The sequence below is a fragment of the Rhamphochromis longiceps genome, linkage group LG3 (assembly GCF_057381845.1).
Source record: "Rhamphochromis longiceps isolate RC_006_pf linkage group LG3, R_longiceps_female_GT1.1, whole genome shotgun sequence".
NCBI classification, from domain to species: domain Eukaryota; kingdom Metazoa; phylum Chordata; class Actinopteri; order Cichliformes; family Cichlidae; genus Rhamphochromis; species Rhamphochromis longiceps.
In genome coordinates, this window is record NC_140559.1 from 1,714,812 (window position 1) to 1,730,442 (window position 15,631).

At 43.4% G+C, this 15,631-nt stretch overlaps 1 protein-coding gene and 1 long non-coding RNA gene across 2 annotated transcripts; one reads left to right on the forward strand and one right to left on the reverse strand.

The window, feature by feature from the left end:
• Positions 1-839: 839 nt before the first annotated feature.
• LOC146672476 (uncharacterized) lies at positions 840-7,561 on the reverse strand. The gene is made up of 4 exons (XR_014908274.1): positions 7,267-7,561; positions 4,371-6,583; positions 1,287-3,109; positions 840-1,197 (listed from the first exon to the last, which is right to left on the reverse strand). It is a non-coding gene; the product is annotated as an uncharacterized LOC146672476 (long non-coding RNA).
• A 1,274-nt stretch (positions 7,562-8,835) lies between these two features.
• LOC146672477 (zinc-binding protein A33-like) lies at positions 8,836-10,602 on the forward strand. The gene has a single exon (XM_085386405.1). The coding sequence runs from the start codon at positions 8,836-8,838 to the stop codon at positions 10,210-10,212; it is 1,377 nt and encodes a 458-aa protein (XP_085242531.1). The 3' UTR covers positions 10,213-10,602.
• Positions 10,603-15,631: the final 5,029 nt, after the last annotated feature.

Here is a 15,631-nt window from a genome sequence, read left to right on the forward strand (position 1 = left end):
CAACATCGATACCCTCTGAGAGAATCTTCTCCAAAACAGCATTTTATCTATTTATACTTGTATTTTTTGTCAGTGCACTTAGGACTATTGGGATGCTGATTGAAAGAAGGTCAGTAAGTCTAATGCAGATTAAAACCTAACATTCATTAAGTGATACCACAACTCACTGTTGCTGTAACACAGGACACTTTACTAAAGTGGATGAAACAGCAAATCATAAAAAACAGAGGTTTTGCACCCATGACACTTTGGCTTCTACATCTGAGTGCAACCACTAAAGCAGAGTTTGCAACAGCATGTTCACACTTAAACCCCCGGAGAGCAGCCATTTGGCTTTTCTACCTTTAAAACCCGGAGAGCAGCCAAATGGCTTTTAGCTAGGCTTTAGCTTCAGCCAAGTGGAAGCTAAATTGGCTAGTCATTCATATGTATATTAGGTTGTTACCTGGGAATTCTGGAAGGAGGGGAGTGGGGGTGCGTGAATGAGGGGGTGGGGGAGCTGCTAAAAGCTGTGAACTTCCTTTTGTGTTTCATCGTCCTTTGTTGCTGAGATTTATTGATAAAAACAGTACAAAAAACCAACCATTTGTACACATATTTACAAATAATAATAAAAAGTGAGTGAGTACATTTCAACATTTTCAGCAATCACTCACAATCCTGGCACTGCCATGGTATCTGTAGTCTGCATTTACCACATGTGTATCTGTTGCAGTGAACACATCGCACAGTGGTATGATTGTTCTTGCATTTGTGTTTGACCTGACACATGGCTCTTTTTCCAGGGCTAGGTGTGGAGGGTTGTGTCCAAAGCAACTGTTCTTTTCTTGCCTTCTTTGCAGCTACATGAGAGTGAGCCAACTCTCTTGCAAGCTCCACCAGGAAGTCCACCCGTCTTTCCTTCATCCCGGTGCATGCTTGATACAGCACATGTGCATTCAGTGCTGCCATGTCAATCATGTTATAAAACACGGCAACTGGCCAGCGCCGTGTTCCTCTGCGGACAGTGTACTCCTGAACCATCTGGTCCATCACATCCACGCCACACTTTGTTTTGTTGTAAAGGGTGACAGTGTTTGGCTTCCTTTTGGTAGTGTTATCAGTCTGAACCACGCTGTGCATGCTGCTAAGAATATAGACTGTCTTCTTCCGTTTGGCCGCATACGCCGTCAGCGTGGCAGCAGAGGTTGAAAACACCTAAGAAATAAGATAAATTGTTATTTCCATAGCCCTTTTACACACAATGAAACACATAAACATAGAACCACAAAAGACCTGCAACATACCTGAGTGGTGAATTCATTGCGATCTGTCTGTCTAGTGGATTGAGGAATTTCCCTGCAAATCTTGTTGACTGTGCCGAGGATGGTGGTTTTCCGTCTAAGAAGTTTTTGCGCAAGTGAAAGCGATGTGAAAAAATTGTCCGTGGTAACATTTCTGCCCTTGTCTAGGAATGGTTCCATCAGCCTCATGACTACATTTTCAGAAAGTCTCTCCCCAGTGGGACGATTGGGGTCCTTGCCAAGATATGGGAAGACATTGCAAATGTACTTGGATTTTAGGTCGCAGGCCACCCAAAACTTGATCCCAAACTTGTCAGGTTTACTTGCAATATACTGCAGGAAACAGCACCAGGTCTTTGATGGGAAAAGCTGTTCATCAACGGTGATATGTAGACCAGGGTTGTAGCACCTGATGCAGTTGGTGACAAATGATCCCCACACACTGGAAATTTATATATATTATTATATATATTATTATATATATTATCATAACTAAAGCTTTTTGCGCTATTGGGGGTCTGGGGACCCAGAACCGGTCAGTATCTGGTGTGACCACCATTTGCCTCATGCAGTGCAACACATCGTCGCATGGAGTCTATCAGATTGTCAATTGTGGCCTGTGGAATGTTGGTCCACTCCACTTCAATGGCTGTGCGAGGTTGTTGGATATTCGTGGGAACTGGTACACGCTGTCATATACGCCGGTCAAGCACATCCCGAACATGCTCAATGGGTGACATGTCCGGTGAGTATGCTGGCCATGCAAGAACTGGGACATTCTCAGCTGCCATCTGCCCTGAACAATGTGAACCATGATTCATCCGTGAAGCGCACACCTCTCCAACGTGCCAGACGCCATCGAATGTGAGCATTTGCCCACACAAGTCTGTTACGGCGACGAGCTGGAGTCAGGTCAAGACCCCGATGAGGACGACGGGCATGCAGTTGAGCGTCCCTGAGACGGTTTCTGACAGTTTGTGCAGAAATTGTTTGGTTGTGCAAACCAATTGTTCCAGCAGCTGTCTGGGTGGCTGGTCTCAGACGATCTTGGAGGTGAACCTGCTGGATGTGGAGGTCCTGGGCTGGTGGGGTTACACGAGGTCTGCGGTTGTGAGGCCGGTTGGATGTGCTGCCATATTCTCTGAAATGCCTGTGGAGACGGCTTATGGTTGAGAAATGAACATTCAATGCACGGGCGACAGATCTGGTTGACATTCCTGCTGTCAGCATGCCAATTGCACGCTCCCTCATTGCTTGTGGCATCTGTGGCATTTTGCTGTGAGACAAAACTGCACATTCCAGGGTGGCCTTTTGTTGTGGGCAGTCTGAGGTACACCTGTGCACTACTCATGATGTCAGATCAGCATCCTGATGTGGCACACCTGTGAGGTGGGATGGATTATCTCAATATAGCAGATGTGCCCACTACCACACATTTGGACTGATTTGTGACCACTGTTTGGGAGGGATGGTTATATTGTGTATCTGGAATGAATTTTAGGTCTCTACGTCCATCCCATGGGGAATGGGAGCAGTAACAAAGGTGTTGCGTTTATATTTTTGTTCAGTGTATATTACTTCGTTAGAGTTATTAATACTATGTTTTGCACTATCCTACTGCTGAATATTAATTCAATTTTCAATTCAATTCAATTTTATTTATACAGCGCCAAATCACAACAAACAGTCGCCTCAAGGCGCTTCATATTGTACAGTAGATAGCACAATAATAAATACAGAGAAAAACCCAACAATCATATGACCCCCTATGAGCAAGCACTTTGGCGACAGTGGGAAGGAAAAACTCCCTTTTAACAGGAAGAAACCTCGTGTGTACAACGTCTCTCTATGTATGTCTCCACGTTGGTTGAGTGTGGAGTAAGTGCATATGAGAGCATGAGGGTGGGAATGGATGTTTGTATCTGTGTGTGCCTGTATGTCTGTGTCTATATGTCAGGTTGGGTGTCAGGCGCCACCTCTCTGGGGACATCTCAGGCCCTCCAAGGTTTGGAGGCCTATCTCCCCCTACCACCACTTCCCCTGCCAGTGGCGGACCCCCTCAGACATCGGTGCGTTGGTGGTTCTTTGTGTCCGGGGATGGGCGTCCAGGTACACACCGGCTCACTCCTTGGCGGCCGCTTATCGGGGCCTGGAGCCTGGGGCTCGCTCGGGCCACTTCGGAGGTGGGGTGCCCCCGGCCTCTCGGCCTGGGGCTCGGTCACTCAGGCGCAGCTGGCTGCCGGCGGAGCTCACGGGCGCGTCACTGCAACTCCCCCTGGCTTCTGCTCCGCGGCTGCTGAGTGAGCCCTCATCTGGGACTCTCCTCAGCTCTTTCCGGGACAGTGGCGCAGCTGCCCCTCTGTTGGTCTTCCTTGGTCTCTTGTGTTCTGGGGGCCTCTGGATGTCTGGAGTTTTGATCTCCTCCACACCTGCTTCACGCCCTGGAGGACGGGGCTGTGCCCCCCCCCCCACACCCTCTAGCAGATTATTACATGAAGGAACCTTTTAAAAAAACAAAAAACAAGCGCGTCCATGCTCACAGGTGTACACACGGGTGATCACACCCACAAACTACACCCTTTTTGGCTCCTACCTCAAAGCACACTGTGTTCTGTTGATCTTATGTGCTGCACAATAATGTTTAACATTTAGTATTTACTGTCATATTCCCATATATCATTGTGATGTTGTTTATTCTATTACTCTTGTTCTCTTCTGCTTGCTTTCTTTTTTCTTTCTCAGCAGGTGATCCAGGTGATCGATATATGCATTTTTTTTTCTCTGCCCGTTCTGTTGGTTTTTGTCTTTTGCCCTTCTCCCCCGTCCCTCTTCTCAGCTGTTTCTCTTTCCCTCTTTCTTTCTCCCCTTCTTTCCCCCAGTCAAGTCTGTCCCGTATTCAGTAAGTGAAAATAAAATAAACAATAAAAGGTGAATCAAATGGACCATTACGGCAAGGCTGGGATGGTCAGTTTGGTAAAGTAAATCCGTTGGGCATCTTTCTTTGCCTTTAGACAACAATTCTGATGGCAAAAGAGCCAAACGGGACAGGCCAAAAAAAAAAAAAAAAAAAAAAAAACAGGAAGAAACCTCCGGCAGAACCAGGCTCAGGGAGGGGCGGGGCCATCTGCTGCGACCGGTTGGGGTGAGAGAAGGAAGACAGGATAAAGACATGCTGTGGAAGAGAGACATAATGCATAGTGCAGGTGATATTAAACACTTCCTGCCCATCCACAAGCCGGGCGGGCAGAGGGGGCCTGAACGTAGGGCACAACGGGCTGGACAGCACGCGTTTGACCTGGGAGACATGAAATACATTATGTATACACATGTTGCGAGGAGCAGGGACCTGGCGGCGGTCAGCATCTTGTTGCACTCCGCTGTCTGTAGCAGAGCGGCTTCGGTGGCACGCCATGCCCAGTGGTACCTGCAGAAATGGTGTTGCACTGAAGGGATGGCATGCTCACCCTCCACGGCTGGGAACAGTGGTGGTTGGTAGCCCAGAGAGGCTTCGAACGGCGACAGTCCAGTGGCCGATGAGGTCAGGCAGTTATGCGCATGCGAGAGAGAGAGAGAGAGAGAGAGAGAGAGAGAGAGAGAGAGACAGCACAACAGGAAACACTTCTAGCCATACAGAGTCAGCTAAGAAGGCACAGGGACCATGACAAGCAAACAAAAACTGTTGTGAGCCGCCTCCCTTATTTCGCCTTTGGACTTTTGGAGACTTGACCTGGCTTTCAAAAGATATTGCAAAAAAAAAACCATCATGCAAACATCGTCGGGTCTGCCGTGGTATGTTTACAATGGGACTTCTGCTCCAGAACCTCTACGCACAGCGTCTGCAAATCGGGGCTTTACTTTCATCTTTACGCAGGACTGTAAGCTGCCATCTGTGAGGCGCGAGCGGTGTTTGTTTTTAACATAATTCACGGTGGAGAATAGCTGCTGACATAATGTGGATCTGAAGATCCATAATAGACCCTGTGCACAAGAAAATGCTAACTTCCTGGTTTGAGACCGGATGTGGGGTTATACATTTCCTGTAGCTTTACTTTGCGGTCAATCGCTACTGCGAAGATATCCTCCAAAATCATGTCCAAAACTCAAAAACTGAAAGATTGCATTACGTTACAAAGAGCATAAGGTGGGAACACTCACCACTGTTGTGTCATAAAAAATCTAATGATCAATTTTGACGTTTAAAGAGTTTAGATCGATCAGTTGTTTACATCACTCAACACAAGCAGAACGGCATCACTGCAGCAGAAGACACATCGTCCACATTCAGAAGCACATCTCTGTATAGTGACTGGTCTCATGATTTAAACAGGCAAATGTTCAGCATTCAAACTACAGGTGAACAATAGTCAAACCAGATGTTTCCCCATTATGTCGATATCAGCTAGTCAAGTACACAACTACACAGCATGTTAACAAACTGTGAAAAAAAAAAGCCACACAAAAAATGAACGATTGCTGGTAAGGGTTTCTATACATTAGTATTTACGAAGGGTATGTTGTGACTTACCTTCAAAATTACAGAGGTCCCTCGCTATAACGCAGTTCACCTTTCACCTCGCTGTTTCACAGATTTTTTTAGTGCAAGTTTGCATTTTTTTTTACATCACATTGTGTCCTGATCGCTGCAAACGATCTCCTCCGTGCCGTCTCCTGTACAGTACAGAATCGCTGCATCGATCGCTAGCAGTGTGACTCTGAAGTGCAGTGCTGTATGTCGACGATGTTGACGAAACATTTTGCACCGTCAAAAAAATAAAATTGGCAGCGGGATACATCAAAGAGAGGCCTGCTCAAAATGAGACCCTTGAGCGAAAGTTGGATCACATCGCAGAACGGATCACCGCAGTTGTGGGGTCTCACCAACACCACGGAACAGAAGTTTGATACCATCGTGGGGAGGCTCGCGGCTATCCAACGGGAGATTGAGAGACCAGTGTCGGACTGTTAAAGAACAGCTTTGAAATTCTCCTGAGCTGCTCGCAGAGAAGAAAAATCAACGACATCAACATATGGACACCACGGCGCCAGCTGCGGGTCCAAGGCTGGTGCTGAACAAAAACAATTCCCTGATAACGACTGTGTGATGACTATCCTTCCCATTCTGTGTAAGGCCACCCGGGTTGGCTTGCAGACTGTTTACTTAGCCTGATAGGGCGAAGGACACTGTCCCCGCTGAACTCTGGACACGCACACACATACATTTACACTGAAAAGCAAACACTTATCCCCCTCCCTTTCCAAACGCCTTCGATCCTTTTTTCCTGTGGGGGAAGATGGCGGGTCTGTGTGCCGCGCTGGAATGGTAGCGCTGTGCAGGATGACTGCTGTGTTTTCCTTCGCACTACTCCTCACCGCCTACCCAACCCCGTGGCTTGTCACGTGCTCCAATGTTGTACTGTGGACATTTATGTGCTCTCTGTTCAGAGGAGTTTTTTAGTTTCCTGTTCTCATGCTGTCCTCCCATAGGTGCCCAGCATGAGCAGAGGTCTCTTTTTTTCCTCTTGTACTTTCCCCATTGTTGTGTACTTTTTCAGTGTAACTGTACTAATAACTGTACAACAAAATACACAATACACAGTATAGAACTATATAAGAATGTATGAAGAAATATAAATAAATATATATATATATATATATATATATATATATATATATATATATATATATATATATATACAAAATAACAGCAGCTGTACAAGTATTAGCTGGAAATGAGGAGTATAATGTCCAGTGTTGTGCAATCCACATTATGTCTTGTGCAGTGCAAATATGCTTAAAGTGATTTAAGTGATGAAGTGAAAACGAATGTCCAGTGTGTGTGTAAGAACTATATGTGTGGGTCAGTACTGTGTGGTGGTGTGATTGTGATTGAGAGACCGTATCGCCTGCGGGAAGAAGCTCCTCCTCAGTCTCTGTGTTGGTCTTCAGGGAGCGGAATCGCTTTCCTGACCTCAACAGAGAGAACAGATGGCTGAGGTCCTTCACGATCTTCCTGGCCTTGGCTGTGGTGTCATATCAATGTATGCTCTCGGTGTTTTCTGATATCAAACTGTGGTATGAGTACCACTGTTGGTAATCTTTGTAGTGATAGTCAAAAGATCTATCTTATAAAGTCCTTTTTTAAAATTTAGACTTGGTTTAAATCTGGCATAGAACCAGTTGAATATTTGTATATAATCCCTGCAGCTGTCAGACTCAATAGCAGGGGTCACCAGCCTTTCTTAAAATTGAGAACTAGATTAAAATTGTCAACAGTTTGATTCGTCTTTAGTTTTATAGTAACAATTCTATCCTGATATGGTATGTCTTATTACAGGTTAATTTTTCAAAAAAGGCCTTCCACTTTTAGCGAAATGGGCTAAAATCACCCCTGATTATCTCTTTAATAAAGTTCATGCGTTTATACAAAGGATACGCTGATTATTGAACAAAACCCCAACGATCGGATGTTAATCTGATTTATTTGCTCTCTGTCTTCCATAAACAGTGATTTTAAATCTAAACTACGAATCCTTTAGGCCAAGTCCATAACATGTAACTGTTTCAATTAGATTGATTGTCATTTTAACTGACTTTTTATTTTATTTGAATTTTATTGAATTTTATTTTTATTTTATTTGTATTCTTTCACTTATTGTTGCATGTGTGTTGTTGCTGCCTGTGTTTGAGTAATTTCTGTAACTGTGAGACATCTGCTGCTGCCTATCTTGGCCAGGTCTCCCTTGAAAAAGAGGTTTTTAATTTCAATGGGATCTTCCTGGTTAAAATAAAGGTTAATAAATAAATAAATAAATAAAACATGTTTTTAATGTTAGTTATAATTCAGAATTGGCGACTGAAACATGTAGGACATATGGGCAGACATCTCCAAAATCATCGAAGCACTTATGCAAAGAGGCTCTCTCTTGACAAACCAGCCAGATATGTGAAGATTAAACGAGTGAGAGGAGCCAAAAACACACATTTACAATCCATTTCACTTTTAAAAGTCTGTCACAAAGTACATCCACCCTGTTTGTGAGCCTGCATTACACTCCCAATGCTGTGGAACCTGAACAATAACCAGAACAAAGTCTGAAATAAAAAACTGCCAAACAGCTGCACCACTGAGTCACACTTTGTTTTCTGAGTTTCAAAAAAGGTTTCATTTCTGACCTGCAATATAACTCTGCGCTCTGATGTCACACTCACACATTTATAAGAGGAAGTTGAATGAAGCTCCGCCCCCCACATTACTCAAATGCAACAGACCAGGAAACAGGCTGTTTTTCTTCCCCTGTAAAGAGAGACGCACAGACGATCAGACTGAGCTCAGACCAAACTAGCAGCTTCCTCTGAGTGAGTCCAGCTACAGGAGAGAAAAGTGGAAAACTCCAACACTGCTGCTTCAAGCTGCTGACGCTCCACACACTGAATGTGAGTTTGAGCAAAAACACGACTCAAAGGAAGTTTCAGTGAAGGTGGTAGAGGAGGGAGGGGAGCCAGGACTGACTGTACTGCCTCTCTCCTGTTTTCAGCTTCACTCACAGACTCAATGGCTTCCAGATCAGAGGAGGATCTCTGCTGTCCGGTCTGTCAGGAGGTCTTCAGAGATCCTGTTCTTCTGTCATGTAGCCACAGCTTCTGTGAACACTGTCTGAAGAGACGGTGGAGAGAGAGACCAACACACGAGTGTCCAGTTTGTAAGGAAATATCAGTGGATGATCCACCTTCAAACCGAGCTTTAAAGAACCTGTGTGAGTCGTTCTTACAGGAGAGAGATCAGAGAGCTTCAGAGGCTCTCTGCAGTCTGCACTCTGAGAAACTCAAACTCTTCTGTCTGGACCATCAGCAGCCAGTGTGTGTCATCTGCAGAGACTCAGAAAAACACACCAATCACAGATTCAGACCCATCGATGAAGCTGCACAACAACACAAGAAGGAACTTCAGGAAACTCTGGAGCCCTTAAAGAAGAAGTTAAAGGTTTGTGAAGAAGTTCAAGTGAAGTTTGATCAAACAGCAGAATACATTAAGGTCCAGGCCCGACACACAGAGAGGCAGATTAAGGAGCAGTTTAAGAAGCTTCACCAGTTTCTAGCAGAGGAAGAGGAGGCCAGGCTGGCTGCACTGAGGGAGGAAAAGGAGCAGAAGAGTGGGATGATGAAGGAGAAGATGGAGGCTCTGAGCAGAGAGATAGCAGCTCTTTCAGACACAGTCAGAGCCACAGAGGAGGAGCTGAGAGCTGAAGACGTCTCATTCCTGCACAACTACAAGGCTGCAGTGGAAAGAGTCCAGCGCTGCCCCCTGCTGGATGATCCACAGCTGCCCTCAGGAGCTCTGATAGACCAGGCCAAACACCTGGGCAACCTGACCTTCAACATCTGGAACAACATGAAGGACATGGTCTCCTACACTCCTCTCATTCTGGACCCAAACACTGCTCATCCAAACCTCATCCTGTCTGAAGATCTGACCAGTGTGACTGAAGGAGAGAGGCAGCAGCTTCCTGATAATCCAGAGAGGTTTGAATTATTCAGCTCTGTCCTGGGCTCTGAGGGCTTTAACTCAGGGACTCACAACTGGGATGTTGATGTTGGAGACAGTAAATGGTGGGGACTGGGTGTATTTGCAGAGTCTGTGCAGAGGAAGGGAATCATGCTGTCTGGATTATGGAGAATAGGTTTCTTTTTAGGTAAATATTCAGCGCGTTCACCATCAGCAGATTCTGCTCTCTCAGTCCAGAAGAAGTTCCAGAGGATCAGAGTGAATCTGGACTGGAACAGAGGAAAGCTGTCGTTCTCTGATCCTGATACTAACACACACATACACACCTTCACACACACTTTCACTCACAGGATGTTCCCATGTATTAGCACTGTTGGTAAAGTGAAGGTGTGTCCGTTGAAGGTGTCAGTGCAGCACATGAGTTGAGGATGATGATGTTTCTCATGTTGTTTTCTGTCAGTGAGTTGAAGCTGTTAAACTGCAGCTGTCCTCCTGCTGCCTCGTTGTTCCAAAGCTCTTTGTTTCTCTTTTAGTTCTCACTGTTTCTTTCTTTCTGATTTAGTTTGCTGGGATATGGACTGACATGTGTTGAATGGGAGGAGCAGTTTGTTGTTGTCTTCTTGTCTGTTTATGACAACAATAAATATATTATTGAAACAATGATTCATGTTTAACTCCATACATGAAATGTTTCTGATATTTAAATTGTGGTTGTTTGTATTTAATTTACTTTGTCTGATTACAATGAAAATTAGATCCTTCTATTGTGGAAGTAATGAGTCAGTAAACTGGAAAATGTAAAGGAAATCATGTTTAGGCAAATGTAACCACGGTAACCTCTGACCCCACTTCCGCCAGTCCCTTTATTGTGGCGGGAATGAATCCTGTATAAGTTCCGGGTCAATCAGCTGCATGTCCCTGCTCCTCTGGCTGCTGTTGTCCCTGTGGTTGGTGTACTTGTCAGATCACGACAAATTTTGCACTACAGGCCAGTTGACAGCGTGCAATAACCCAGCCGATTCATTCATCTTTACACTACCTCACACTCGACTCAACGGTGAGTTATTTGTTTGTTTTGTCACAATTAAGGTACATGCGGAGCCGCGATCGCACATCCTACAATGCCGGTAAGCTAATGCTAGGCTAGCGACAGTAAGATAAGATAAGATAGAACTTTATTAATCCCTCGGGTGGGTTCCTCTGGGAAATTCGATTTCCAAAAGTAAGTGCAATTACTAGTGTCATCTATTGAATATTGTTGTTTTTGTTCATTCCATTATGGCCGAATGTTGATTTAACGTATCTAGAGTTGAATGAGTGATTTGATTTTTGTAGTTTTGTCCGTTTTGGATGTTTTTTGTTACTTTTCTGATGAAATGCCGAAACGGCCTATGAGATTTTGCATTGAGTTAAATTCCATTTACATTATTGAATCTGTTGCGCAACACCTGTGATTAAATGAGTTTTGTAAATATATTTGATTAACTTTGGATAATATTTATTAGCTTTAACGCTGATATACTTTGATGGGACCCATGAGAATGTCTTTCTATAATAGTATTTAGAATGACATTCATTATAAGAGATGATGGTTTATTGATTGTTGTATGAAACGTGGCATTGATTACTTGACTTTGTTATTTATGGATTTATGTATTTATTTTGTCACAGCAGTAGAATGCTGTTTCATTTTCTTCTGTGAATGATAATTTCTGTTTTTTGACCTTATTTAGGTCAGGTTTTTTTTGTTCTCCCGCGATCAGCCCTGATCAGCGCGAGATGGCGAGCCACCCGACCACCGCTACGTTGCGGTAGGAATTGTGAACCTATGGACTGAATCACAAATTGTTGACACATGACCTATCACAGGTCCATGGAACTAAACTAAATCACATACTGGACTACACCTCATCCCACCTCCTTTTGGAACCTACTAAGCTGTTTTGTATTGTCAACATTATTTTTGTTTGTGATATATATGCATATGTTTTTATTTCTTTTGTACATCCGTCTATACACTTCTCATAACAAACATAATATATATATATTTGAGCTCTACTTTTGTTTCCTGTGTTTTATTCATACCCTCAGGCTCCATAGTCGAATCTTATTCTGATAGCTCATTGTCTATGAGGCTGCAGTCAGGCGCCCTGGGCCTTTAACCGCGTTACACAAAACCTGTTAAAAAACAATTTTAAAAAAATCAAGTGCTTTCTTTAAACTTTCAGGTGTTTTCTTTTGTGTCCTCTATATTAAAAGTGCCAACATTACAACAATATGTCAGACGTTATTAGCCATGTATGGGCCCAAACTCCACTGCAAAAGTGCAATAATATGATCACTGCAGCATTACCGAGAGTTGAAAAACTGTCTAAATTTGTTCATCTGTAATAATATGATCAGTGTGGCTGCTTTGCCAGGTGTAACAATTAAGTTTAACATCCAGGCATCCATGAAAACTGAATTTATGAAATTTAATGGAGTTAGAAGTTAGCAGGGAGTTAGCTCGCTAGCTTCCATCTAAATATAATATACCATGTTCTGACTGGGAGATTTACTAAACAAATTAAAACGTACAACTCTGCTATCACTTCCAACATAAATGACAAAAGGAATGTAAACAGCAGCGACGTTTGTAGGGTTACTGAAGTTGGGCTAGCTGGTATATAATGATGTGCTATTTGATCGCTAGCGCGACAAGCTATGTTAGCATAAGATAAACAGTAAAGCTGGAGGACGAACGCTAACAAACGGTGGACTTTTTTCCACTCAATAAAGGTTAATATGAGGGTTCCTAATGGCTAGGAGCAATGCTCCTTCTAAGCTGCGCGCGTGCGCTAGTGAAAAGGCTCTTAGAGCCGGATCTTTGACGTGAACGACGAGAGCTGGCTCCTTATCCGGTTGTTCAGTGATGACGCGACGAATCCTACTTCCGGGTCTAAAGTAGTCTGCGTTTAATATGGCTTTTGTGTTGTTAACATGTTTAATGTTATGTATTTTCTTCTATTTGACCTCAAAAAGCTCCTAAAACAGTCAGTGATCACTGTTGACCTCCCTCGGCTTTTATTACAGCTAATCATTTATTTAAGCTCAGTTTTTAAAACCTTAGGATGTAACTACAGCCCAGCCCATGCAGCAGTATATGAATGACTAACCTCGTATTGTGGATGGATTATCTCAGTTGTTCTCCTGGCTGAAGTTTTACAGCATCCTGCCATGCGATTACATTTGTTCCTGACCACCGAGAACACTCACGTTAACTTTTATCGAGTGGAAAAAAGTTAGCTTGTTTATATTATGCTAACATAGCTGTGTCGCTAGCGGTCACGTAGCACATCATTATATACCAGCTAGCCCAACTTCAGTAACCTTACAAACGTCACTGCTGTTTAGTTTTCTGTCTTCATTTATGCTGCAAGTGATAGCAGAGCTGTACGTTTGAATTTGTTTCCAAAACCCCGCAGTCAGGACATGCTATATTGTATTTAGATAGAAGCTAGCGAGCTAACTCCCTGCTAACTTCTAACTCCGTTAAATGTCATAAATTCAGTTTTCATAGATGCCTGGATGTTAAACTCAATTGTTACACCTGGTAAAGCAGAACGCTGATCATTTTATTAAAGATGAAAGACTTTAGACAGTTTTTCAACTCTCAGTAATGCCATAGTGATCGTTTGATATATGGACCTGCAGCAGAGTTTAGACCCAGACACGGCTAGTGACGTCAGACTAGTGTTTTTTTTTTTTTTTTTTCCTTTCTCTCACCCTCTCTCTCTCTCTCTCTCTCTCACTTTTTTCGCCTTCACTCCGCATGCGAGCCTTGTGTTTTGCGCTGGGCAAAGGGGGGAGGGGCAGTAGTTACACTTGCAGTAGCACAGGAACAGAGCGGGAGGGAGAGAGAGAGAGCCAGGGACAAGAACGTCACATTAGAAAGCTATATTAATCATCCACAACTATTTTCAGTTGCAGATGATAAAGGATTCAGAAAGTTTATTCATGCAGGCCCATATGACTCAGGCCCTCAGAGTCCGCGAGGGCTCATATGGTAAAAGCAGATCTGAGAGATAAGAAGGCCCAAGACCATTAAGACATTTAAAAACCAATAAAAGAACTTTAAAATCAATCCTGAAACATACGGGGAGCCAATGCAGCGATTCTAAAACCGGTGTAATGTGGGCCCGCCCTCTGGTCTTCGTCAGCACACGAGCTGCAGAGTTTTGTAAAAGTTGTAAAGGTGAAATATTCTTCTTCTTCTTAGGAAGACCAGAGAGCAGGGCATTACAATAATCAATGCGACTGGTAATAAAAGCATGCATCAGCATCTCCGTGTTGGCCCGAGAGAGAATAGGGCGGACTCTGGCTATATTTTTTAGATGATAAAATCCCATTTTGGTTACATGTTTAATATGTGGGATAAAACCAAGCTCAGAGTCAAAAATAACACCCAGGTTTTTCACTTGTAGCGATGGACAGTGAAAATGCCTCTAATTTAGACAAGAGTTTCTCTCTCTGAGCCTCGGGACCGATGATTAAAACTTCAGTTTTGTCCTGGTTAAGCTGTAAAAAATTTTCTGCTATCCAAGATTTAATATCTAGAATACAGTTAAAAAGAGCATCCATTGGTCTGGTGTCATCAGGAGACACAGAGATGTACAGCTGCGTGTCAACAGCGTAACTGTGGGAGTTCACTCCATGCCTCCTGATGACACCGCCAAGAGGGAGCGTATACAAATTAAAAAGTACAGGGCCTAGAATCGACCCTTGGGGCACACCACATGTAATTTTATGGATCTTAGAGGAGCATGTATCCATATTCACATAAGTTCTGTCTGAGAGATAGGAAGTGAACCAGTTCTGTGCGCCACCAGAGAAGCCCACCATGTGTTTCAGTCTGTTTAAAAGAATAGCGTGGTCTACTGTATCAAAGGCTGCCCCAGTAGCACCAGGACTGAGAGCTTTTGGGAGTCCCAGTTACATCTAAGATCATTTAAAACCTTTAGGAGAGCCGTCTCTGTGCTGTGGTTCACCCTAAATCCAGACTGGAATATCTCCAGGATCTGTCTATCATTCAAAAAGTCATTAATCTGAGTAAAAACAAGTTTTTCTAAGATTTTACCTAAAAATGGTAAGTTGGATACAGGTCTGTAATTATTAAAATCATTACAATCCAAATTGCTCTTCTTCAGAAGGGGCCTCGCCGCCGCCGTTTTAAAGGCAGCAGGGAAGACATCCAACTGAAGAGAGCAATTCATCATGTATAAAAGCTCAGCCTCAAAAAATCCATAAAGTGTTTTAAAAAGTGAAGAAGGGATTGGATCTAAAAGACATGTGGTGGGTCTCACTGTGGAGAAAACTTTCTGAAGGTTCTCAGCATTAACCAGGACAAAGCTGTCCAGTGTCTCCTCAGGTACAATCGAGCCCTCAGATGTGTTTAAAATCATATCACAATTAAATAAAATATCAGATCTGATGGCGCTGATCTTTCCCCTGAAGTGGTCTGCAAACTGCTCACAGAGCAGTTTGCTCTGTGAGGGGTTTTTTTGGGAGCTGTTAAAATCAGGGTTAAATAAATGATCTATGGTGGAAAAGAGGACCTTGGGATTATTTTTGTTATTACTGATTATTTTGGCAAAGTATGAATTTCTTGAATTCCTTAGTGTATTATTGTACATTTTAAGTTGTTCTCAGAGTATTTGATGGTTAATTACATTTTTATTTTTCCTCCATCTCCTTTCTGCTGCCCTGCAATTTCTTTTGAGTGTTTTGACTTCTTCGTTTCTCCAGGGTGATGCACGTTTTACATTAATCTTTTTGGTGGTGAGTGGAGCAACGGAGTCAAGGCTTT